This window comes from Heterodontus francisci, chromosome 36 (assembly GCF_036365525.1).
Source record: "Heterodontus francisci isolate sHetFra1 chromosome 36, sHetFra1.hap1, whole genome shotgun sequence".
Classification (NCBI taxonomy): domain Eukaryota; kingdom Metazoa; phylum Chordata; class Chondrichthyes; order Heterodontiformes; family Heterodontidae; genus Heterodontus; species Heterodontus francisci.
Window position 1 is genome coordinate 9,792,938 of NC_090406.1, and position 11,090 is coordinate 9,804,027.

General features: G+C 41.6%; 1 protein-coding gene across 1 annotated transcript in view; it reads left to right on the forward strand.

Annotated features, from left to right (window-relative positions):
- The window catches only part of LOC137351575 (thimet oligopeptidase-like), a 30,601-nt gene extending 22,716 nt beyond the window's left edge, over positions 1 to 7,885 (forward strand). The window contains exons 7-12 of the mRNA XM_068016135.1: positions 762 to 1,128; positions 3,581 to 3,782; positions 4,450 to 4,636; positions 4,829 to 4,963; positions 5,434 to 5,570; positions 7,114 to 7,885. Of these exons, the coding sequence (XP_067872236.1) occupies positions 762 to 1,128; positions 3,581 to 3,782; positions 4,450 to 4,636; positions 4,829 to 4,963; positions 5,434 to 5,570; positions 7,114 to 7,278 (1,193 nt within the window). The 3' untranslated portion in view covers positions 7,279 to 7,885. The remainder of the gene's footprint in view (positions 1 to 761; positions 1,129 to 3,580; positions 3,783 to 4,449; positions 4,637 to 4,828; positions 4,964 to 5,433; positions 5,571 to 7,113) is intronic.
- The last annotated feature ends 3,205 nt before the right edge of the window (positions 7,886 to 11,090 follow it).

An 11,090-nucleotide genomic window follows, 5' to 3' on the forward strand; every position in this document is an offset into this window, starting at 1 on the left:
CTCTACATTCCACTAGCTAGAAGGGCTTTTCCTAAAATTAACTTGTACAGTCAGGTTCTATTTTTAGTAGGTCCAATACTGTGCCATAGAACTGTCCACAAATTGGAGTCTTGAGCAGTAGGATCGCTGTTGTGGAAAATGGGAAAAAAAAACTTGCTGCAGTGCAAGTTTGAGATTACCAGTTGGGATTGTGTGTACGCACATGTTGGGTGAAGACAGTAAAATGAAAGCAAAGTACCGTGGATGCTGGAAATCTGAAATAAAAACAAAGTGCTGGAAATAGCAGGTCTGGCAGCATCTATGAAGAGAGAAACAGATTTAACGTTTCAGGTCTGTGACCTTTCATCTGTTCTGATAGACAATTTTAACTATCTGCCTGGCAGAAATGGGGTAGTATCCTGAAAATCATGGGATTCACTTACTGTCCCTTTCCCACATGCTGCCATTTTGGTTGGGGCTGGCTCATTGAAATATGGGTTAAGCGGCTTATCCAGCAGTCCTTAAAGGGACCCCTACAACTTGCTTCTGAAAGAACATGTTTTTAAAATTTTCAGTTTATTTGGTTTCCTTTTAATTTTTGTGGGCCGGAAGGATTTTCTGAACTGCTGCCATCCCATCCACACCAACATTCCTGACCAGTGAGCTATCTGTGAGTGCTGAAACAGTCACTCACAGCTCACTGTGAATAGGGAAATGAAGTTTGGCCTCATGCAGAGGAGATCAATATCGATGCTTCTAAATCTTTCAAATTCATATTTCAGACGAACTAGCACGAAAGCTAAAACCACTTGGTGAGGAGGAGAGGGCAGTTATCATAGACCTGAAGAAGGAAGAATGTGAGAAGCGAGGGCTGGATTTCGATAATATTATAAATGCCTGGGATCTGCGTTACTACATGAACCAAGTGGAGGAGTTGAAGTACTCAGTGGATCAGAATCTGCTGAAGGAATATTTTCCGATGGAAGTGGTAACATCTGGCCTACTGGGAATCTACCAGGAACTGCTGGGATTAACTTTTAAACTGATTGAGAATGAACCTACGTGGCATGAGGATGTAAAGCTGTACTCAGTGAAAGACACGGCAACTGGAGAGTTGATGGGACAGTTCTACTTAGATTTATATCCAAGGTGATTCCTTAATCTATTAAGATGTGAATATAATTGTTCAGAAACAGATTGTCTTGCACCAAGTTACTGTTCATTAAGGTGGTCCTTTAATATCAAAATATCTTACCTGGGTGAAACGCATTGCCCACTGTGAAACTGATCAATATGGAGTAGAAAGTCTTAGGTTTGATCCCTGGTCAATGCTGAGTTAGCCAATGTCAACCAGGTCAGAAGATGGGACAGCACAATTAGCCTCAGTGCCTCTAGAAAAGGGAGAGAGAAAAAAATCAGCTAGGGTTCCTGTCCTATCCAGACAGCACAGTGGCACAGTGGTTAGCACCGCAGCCTCACAGCTCCAGTGACCCAGGTTCGGTTCTGGGTACTGCCTGTGCAGAGTTTGCAAGTTCTCCCTGTGACCACGTGGGTTTCCGCTGGGTGCTCCGGTTTCCTCCCACAGCCAAAGCCTTGCAGGTTGGTAGGTAAATTGGCCATTGTAAATTGCCCCTAGGGTAGGTAGGTGGTAGGAAAATGGTGGAGATGTGGTAGGGAATATGGGATTAATGTAGGATTAGAAAAATGGGTGGTTGTTGGTCGGCACAGACTCGGTGGGTCGAAGGGCCTGTTTCAGTGCTGTATATCTCTAATCTAATCATGTCCTATCCAGTGACACTTACAGGAATGTGGATGTTAATAAAATAATTATTACAGCATCTCAAATATCCTAAAGTGCTTCACAAGCAATAAATTACAGTTGAAGTGCAATCACTGTTTTGAAAGCAAAATGGGTAGCTATTTGGTGCACAGTTATAGAATCATCGAGTATTATAGCACAGAAGGAGGCCATTCGGCCCATCGAGTCTGCATCAGCTCTTTCGAAGAGCAATTCAGTTAGTATCACACCCCCGCTCTTTCCCCATAATCCTCTTTTTTCAAGTATTTATCCAATTTTCTTTTGAAAGCTACTATTGAACCTGTATCCACGACCCTATCATGCAGTGCGTCCCACAACCTAACCACTCGTTGCGCAAGTAAGTTTTTCTGCATGTCACATCTGGTTCTTTTGCCAGTCACTTTAAGTCTGTGCCCTCTGGTTTCCAACCCTTCAGCCATTGAAAACCGTTTCTCTTTATTTACATTATTTAAACCCTTCATGATTTTAAACACCTCTTTCCCAGAACCTGAATGCCATGGAGTCCCCTAAATCCTACCCTCTCATATGATCTAAAGGTTGACTGCCAAGCTTACCTTATTTCCTTCTTATTCTTTTCAATTATGGGAGTCCTGTACTATGACATCAGTTTCTCAGTTTAAAAAAAAAGGAATATTTATTTTACTCTGAAAAAGAAATACAAATTTTAAACAGGATAGGCATTGCTGCAGATCATATACTTGTACTTTTTTCAAATTGTACATGATGGAGTTGGAGACCATGTGCTTTATTTTTCTCTTGCCAAAGCCAATCAATAGAACCTAGAAATAGCAAGTTAGATAAATGACAAGTTAATTTTTCGTTTGGATGGTTTTGGTTGAAGGAGAGCAGTTGACTGGGATCCCAAGGCAGAATTACAGAACAGCCAGGAGACGTCTTATATGGTGCCAGGAGATCTTTAACATTCACTTGAACCACTGGAACACAGAGGCTGTTTAAGTTGCACCTGCACGAAGACACCTCTGACACTGCAATGCTGAAATCTCAGTCTACATTGGGTGAGCTCAGGATTGGGTTGAGCTGTGACATCACGGTGGAATAGCCAGCCAATACTTACTGTCTATGCTTATGGATGAAGAATGGCCACTTGAATACAAGTACCGGAGAGCTGCTGACATCAACTGACTAAGAAGAAAATTGCTATGGGGATTTGCAGGGATATGGGGAAAGAGCAGGAAGTGGTACTAATTAGATAGCTCTATCAAAGAGCTGGCACAGGCACAATGGGCTGAAGAGCCTCCTCCTGTGCTCCATTAATCTATGTTAATAAAACAAATTTTTTTTCACTCTTTTGTTCAACAGATTCTGGTAGAATAGGTCCTAAACTGAAAACTCTACAGAATATTTGGCATAAGAAGAGGAACAAAATAAGATCGATCAGCGAGGCAATGACCATAGAATAATATCAATAAAGTAGAGGAATATAAAGGACAGGGAAGGAGTCCAATGGGGACCAATGGCAAGCGAGGAAATGTATTTCAGTCGACAAGCTTTCTTTTGTATCCCGCCCAAAAGTAGGAGAGAGACATGACAGGAGACTTGAAATATGGCAGTAATGTTTAAGTCTCGAATTAATATACATTCAACACACAGTTGACTGTAATCCAAAAATTAAATTCCATTCACACCCATTGTAAACAAAAACAAATTAAAGTATGACCGTTGCAAACTAATTTGAGGCATTATCAGGTTATTTACTTACAACTATGAATAGTAACTAATAGTAACAACCAGAAGAGTTGATATACTTCTTTTGCTATGCAGGGAGGGAAAGTATGGACATGCTGCTTGTTTTGGGCTTCAGCCAGGATGCTTGCTACCTGATGGTACCAGACAGATCACAGTGGCTGCTATGGTGGCAAACTTCACCAAGCCAACTCCTAGTGCTCCATCATTGCTTCAACACGATGAGGTTGAGACCTACTTCCATGAGTTTGGTCACGTGATGCATCAGATCTGCTCCCAAGTAAGAACTATTACCCTCCTGACGCTGCTGTTATTGTTGCTTTTGTTAATGTTGTGAAACCCAAAGATTTTTCTCCCAATTCCCCCTCCCGCCACAAATCTCTTCTCAAGGTATTCCTTTTAATATTCTGTAGCTTTTATATCTTAGAAAGCTGAGGAGGATTTTGTAGAGTCGACTGGGCTGTTTGTGCCTTTGTCATAGAGCATGGCTACCCGATCCGAACCCAACGGGACCCGACGACATGTGTCGGGTTCGGGTCAGGTCGGTCTTCTGGGTCCGGCATTCGGACTCGGGCCGGGTCGGACACACTCTATCACCACCTCTGGTACGTGGCTCCAATCTTAATGTACTTTTTAAACAACCTTTCAAGTCCAGTTACAGTTTTTGTTGCTTATCTGCACAAGCTTAACAAGTGAAAAACAGAAGCTAGGTTAACTGAACATTCTGATGGGTCGAGCACAGGAAAAAAATTAAAGGATTCGGGGCGGGTCGGGCTCGGGTCGCGTTTCATTTGCAGACCCGAGCAGGCCTTTACTATGTCATGTCTGAATCTACTGCTTAGGTAATGTCAGGTGGATTGCAAGATAAATTGTTCTCTGTACAGTTAAACACAAATCCTATGTTCCATGAAGTGAGTTGATGCAGTGACCCTATTATTGTCTGACAGGCTGAGTTTGCCATGTTCAGTGGAACACATGTTGAGAGAGATTTTGTGGAGGCTCCATCTCAGATGTTGGAGAACTGGGTTTGGGAGAAAGAACCCCTACTCCGGATGTCCAAGCACTACAAGGATGGGAGCATGATTCCACAAGATCTGCTGGAAAAACTCCTTAAATCCAGGCTAGCTAACACCGGTAGGTATTGTCATTTTCACTCCTGTGTAGCCTTACAGCAAATTAACAAGTGAGCAAAAGTTTGCTGTTTGCTTCAGAGTTGACTTGCTTTTTTCTTTGCAGGCATTCCAGTCATAGATTTACCAATTTTTGCACTGATGCTATTGCAAAGAATTGTACAAACAATTTTCTCTTGCTTTCCCTATTCGACAGGTCTCTTTAATTTGCGACAGATAGTTTTGGCAAAGGTTGACCAATCGCTGCACATGAGCACGAACATGGATGTCGATGCCAAGGAAGAGTACGCCAGGCTGTGTAAAGAGATAATGGGAGTTCCAGCATCACCAGGTAACAAAAAGAAAAATTCTTCTTTTCTGGCATTGAAATAAATGGTGGATAGGCAGGTACCAAAGCATGGAATAGACATCCAACCTAGATGAGCTAAGACCAGTTGTAGTGTCCTTGCTGCTGCTTTGTCTGAGATGCGCTAATTCAGCGTAGACGGGATCAAACCTGGACCCCTCCTGGTCTGTGTGGTGTAGATGCTGGATTTGTTAACTGAGCCATCAAGTGAGCTGCTATTTGTTGTTTGTTTGATGTGACTGTTTTCAAACCCACCCCCACAAGGAAGAGGCTCTGTGAAATAAATAATTAACTGTGTGCAGCAAAGTATGTGTGTACCCACTTTGTAACCTGTCCAGATCTCACCTAGAAAAATTTAATAAATATAAATGGCACTAATTATTAATACATTGACTTTGGTATTTTAAAAGAATTCAGGTAGGTGAGAAGGTAATGTAATTGTATTTATTTTTCAGGAACTAATATGCCAGCCACATTTGGACATTTGGCTGGTGGATATGATGCCCAGTATTACGGTTATCTCTGGAGTGAGGTCTATTCAATGGACATGTTCTACACCCGATTTCGACAAGAGGGCGTCATGAGCTCAAAGGTACTGATCAATTTTTACCCAGCATTCTGATTTTAAAATAACTGCTTTCCAAATCTGTAACCAGATTGTTTTTCCTAATTTTACAATATCGGTTGTAAATAGTGATCAGAAGCAGGAACCTTGGCTGATATTTTTTCTTTAGTTTTGCCCTCCCTAGCCCTGGCTGCTGAGGCAGGCTAGATGTGCTAGTACAAGTGAAAGGGGGAGTAGGACTGTACAAGTTTACAGCACAGAAAAAAGCCATTCGGCCCTCATGTCTGTGCTTGCTCTTCACTGGAGCAATTCAAAACTAATCCCCCTACCACTTATCTCTCCATAACCCTGTATTTTCCTCCACCTCAAATATTCATGCAATTTTTTCTTTAAAAGATACAGTGGTTTGTGATGGAACCACTCTCTGTGACAAAGCATTCCATGCTCCAGCAATCATGGTATATATATATATCTTCTAATCTCTCCACTGCGAGTAACAATTTTAAATTAATGACCTTCATCACTGATTCCCCAGGCTCACACTTTCCAAACACCATAATTTTAAAAGCTCCTATTCTCCTTCTCTGTTCAGAAATTTGGAAATCTTTTGAACATGTTCTAAAGTAATTTTTAAAAATTGCTGCTGTCTTTCCTTTGTCCCTTTGCATCCTGAATCCTGGTTGCAGTTGATGAGTGCAGTTATATTTAGTATCAATGCAAATCAGTCTGGTGCATATTGATATGCAAGTGACATTATTACTCCATCAGCTCCCAACTTGAACACATTAAAACCAAGTGATAGGAAACTTAACACTCCCCCCGCCTCCCATCCAGGAAGCGGTGTCACATCATTTGGGTTTAGCATCATAATGAATATAACTCCACTGGGTGCCAAGCCAAGTTTAAAATGCACAGATTTTTGGATATCAAAAGATATGGGGTTAGTACGGGAAGGTGTAGCTAGGGTAGAAGATCAGCCATGACCATATTGAAGGGCGGAGCAGACTCAAGATGACAAATGGTCTACTCCTGCTTCTATTTATTATGTTCTTATGACCCGTTGGATCTTGAGGGCACCTGATAAAAGCGCTATTTTTTAATGTCATGAGAAAGCAGGTAATCCAACTCCTATTCTTAACATTTAAAAAAAGTATACATAAATAGAATATGCGGAACAGGAATAAGCTATTCACCCTAATAGGTCCATGCCAGTGTTTATGCTGCACGCCAGCCTCCTCCCACCCTACTTCATCTAATCCTGTCAACATAACTTTCCATTCCTTTCTCTCTCATGTACTTTACTAGCTTCCCCTTAACTGCATCTACATTTTTGCTTCAGTTACTCCCAATGAGCAGCGAGGTATTCTGGCAGCCCGAGTCACCAGCATAACATGGGACTTCCTGGTTACGCCTGACACTTTACAGCTACCATTCCCTGATATAATATATTCACAGCCAAGACCTGGTTTTCCTTTGTGCACTCCAGTTACAGACTTTCCCGATGAAGTACATCCTATTCACTTATAAAAGACTCCCCGAATCTACCTATTTTGTGCTTGCTCTGCTGTAGGTTGGCGTGGATTACCGAAACTTCATTCTTAAACCGGGCGGTTCTTTGGATGCCGAGGAGATGCTGAAAAGTTTCTTGGGACGTGAGCCAAAGCAGGAGGCCTTCCTTCTGAGCAAAGGGCTGAGAGTGGATCAGGACAAACATTCTGCCCCTTCTGCCTGTTGAGATTATTTATTTCACTGTACATCATGTGAGCACAGATCTCCTTCTGCTGTGGCACGGGAATCTCTCCTTATATCACAAATGGATTGGTCTCCAGATGGATTTTTTTCTGAGTGTTAATTTATCGCACAACTGTAGCAGGGCAATAGGTTAACTAGAGCTCTGAGTTGCAGCAGAATCTTTGCTTTAAACCCCAAAAAAAAAGGACATATGATAATTTAAGTGAAATCTTTTCAACTGTAATCTCTGCATAATCAAGGGGGAAAGAAGGCCGAAGAAACAAGCTCTTTTTCACATAAATAGACCCATTACTACAGCAGTTGGGGTGGCAGAATGTCCTTCACTGACACCTGCTGATAGTCTTGAGTGCAAGGGTATTGACTGAGGACAAGATTAGGCTTGTGATGCCCTCCAGAGTAACATTCGCCACTACTCACTATACACTAATACGTGAGGCACGACTATTGAGCAGAGGCCACCAATGTCCCTGCCCATTAGGAGAAATCGCCATGTTCAGAAGAGATGGCAGAAGGAATTTCCACGCACTGTTAGTAATAAATATTTACCTTTACAAAGCACCAAAAAGCAAAAGAAGCATCTAAATGTTAGTGTGAACAAATTACTGGCCTAAGATTAGAATGTAAATATTTTATGGGCACTAGGACAAAGGGGACTTTTTATGTTGAAATGTGCTTGTTTTCTACACTTTTCTTTCCCTTTCTAAGTTTTGCTCTATGATAAAAAGAACATGCAGTGAGTGTTAATGGAATGTAGTTTAATCATAATATGGCGATTGAAGCCATTGTCAAAGTTCCCTGATGGTCTGTCCCATGTGGTACTTAGCTACACAAACCAGGAATGTTCTCAGTCTGTGCTCCGTTAGCTGATCACAACTGAAGACACTAAATTTGACTTGCATAACTGGCTTAGGGAGGGGGGGGGGGGGGGGGGTGGTGGTGCGATGGGGGAAATCAGCCACTGCCCTTGCTCCTGAATGCAATCCAATAACCTTGTTTGAAAATTTGACACAGGTGATGGGAGGAGAGCCACTGCCACCTGTGGAGTTGTATCTGAACATGAGAATAAAGGCAGAAAGTTAGAAAAGAAACATAATTGGCTTTAATAGTGCATTGTGTTACTTAGTAATTTGCTCCCTGTGCAATTGGAGGCAATAGGTGTGGGCTAACTAATTATATGTGATGTAGGTTTACAATATTTATGCTTTGAACAGTCATTAAACTATTTTTCAAAGGAAAATTAATTTCAGTAATCAGAAATGACACTGTCCTATATGGGAGGGTATTCCCCTAACATTTTGCCCAGGTTCACATTCTTAAGCTGTGGCTTGCTCGAGGGTCACTTGGGAGTGTTCCAACACACTGTGTTACAAGATGATGAGATGAATGTTTGTGGCCATGCATCCTTACTTGCTGAGTCCCTGATTTCATATTGGTCAGTTGATAAATATATTTTCTGTAGTCAGTGAACATTGGGATAACCTTGTCACCTTAGTGTTTTCTTACTAGAGAGCAAGAGGAGAGGGAGCAGCATTAAATCCCAGCTCTAACAACTTTCCACAGCCAGATGTGCTGCACATTAAGTCCCAGAGACACACTGAACAGCTGGGGCCATATGTAGTGTGGCACATATGATCTTCTGCCAGCACAATGAGTGCCACTGACTACGTATAGGAAATGTATCTACTGTGGAAATGGATGGAAAAGGTTTTCCGTGCAAACAGGATGTACAGTGAATAACCAGCAAGAAAGAATTTTCTTAGTTATCAAGGCAACTTTGCCATCTTCTCAGGGGCAGAGGTGCTATTTTACATGCTCAGTGTGCTTGCAATAAATCAATGATATGAGATTTGACCGTATGTGATGTAAAGAGTTGCTCCTCTTATAAAAAAAAAAACCTATACAATGGCACAGTGGTGACTCACTTAATTTTTAGTTAAGGGCCACAATCTCAACCAATATCTTTCTCAGATACTCCTTAGCTACCACTCCATTGAGCGATGAAGGATGTGGGGTCCAGGCCTGCGATTTCTGTATCTTCAGTGGGACATTAGGTGAGAAACTGATGTTATCATGTGGCAAGACTACTCTTATGGCTTCAGCCTCTCCACTTACACCACTCCCCACCACACAAACACACGATTCTGACCTCTTATTAAACTCTTTACATTATAACATTGTCTTTGACACCCAAGCATTTTTGTGCATTTCTAATGGTGTAGTTGGGAAACTGTATTAGCAAGAAAGCAGCTGAGAGTCTAGTAGGTCATAACTGGGAATATCTATAATAAAGATAAACTATGTTTTAAATATATGTCTGAGTGCGAAGCAGTCACAAGGGGTCTAAAAGTGATGATCAAACACTGGCAGGTGACTTTCATAACCTCAGAGACTTGTACCAGACATAAATAAGGTGTGTTACATAATACAGTAATCAGATACAGCTTGATACAAAGGATGCTTTTATATTTCTGCCAGCGTGGTGCTCAAGTGGAGACTTACGACCTCCTATTTTTTACCATAGTCCTGTCGCTGTTGGAGCGTCTATGTTTTGCAGTGCCTCATACCCACACACTCAGGTCCTGTAGAACATCAAGTTCTGGGCATCACCGGAGGCACAGTGTTCGCCTGGTTTTCATTAATACAGCAGTGAGAATACTGTGCCACTGTCATTAACAGTACATCATTGATACATAAGTGCCTAAACACGCACTATGGAACGTACACAATGAATATGGCACTCTGAAACACCGCTGTTCAATAGACACATTTACAATCCTCCCAATGGTTTGGCTGGAGCTTTATCAAGTTTTTTGTGGAATAAAATCTTAAATGAGAGCTACTTTGTTGAGGTTTTGATGTGTGTGTACTGAATAATGCAAAAACTGCTAGCAGAAACAGTTCATATATATTTTAGAACTTGAGTTAATAAAACTGGGTTTCAAATTTTTGTGTGTATGTTTTTAATACTTCAGATGTGGAGGAAGTTGTTTGGGGTAGTAAAAAATCTTTGAGTCTGAAAGGTATGTGGAAAATTCTGTTTCTGCTGCCCGACCTGCTGAGCGTTCTCAGCATTTTTTGTTTTTATTTCAGAGGCTCAGCATCCGTACTATTTTGCTTTCAAGTTGGAAACCATGTACTTTTAACCGGAGGTTTTTTTGATCTTTTTCCATGGTAGCCTTATTTGTTTCCCTTTTCTTTTCTGAATACACTGACTTATACAGTTCCATGAGTACTAGCATCCCTCAGACATCTCACTGGAGAAGCCATTTTTCTCATGTGAACCCAGACCAGCGTCAGAGGAGGTTATTCAACTACAGATATCAACACAACTGAACTTGATTTCCTCATTATCTGAGATGCACACTTTCCAGTAGGATTCACTGGCTGGCACTCGAGAAGGGACCCTGATTAAATTGCCTACTGCAGTTTAGTGCTTGAGGTCAGTTGAAACATGATGTTAAAATGAGGGGATTTCAGCGGTGTAGTGGTAATGTCGCTAGACTAGTAATCTAGAGGCCCAGGCTAATGCTATGGGTTCAAATCCCATCACGGCAGCTGGTGGATTTTAAATTCAATTAATTAATCTGGAATTGAAAGCTAGTCCCAGTAATAATGCCATGAAACTATCATTAATTAACATACAAACCCATCTGGTTCACTAATGCCCTTTAAGGGCATTAGTCCTTACCTGGTCTGGCCTACGTGTGACTACAGACCCACAGTAATGTGGTTTACTCTCGACTGCCCTCTGAAATGGCCTAGCAAGCCACTCAGTTCCAGGGCAACTAGGGATGG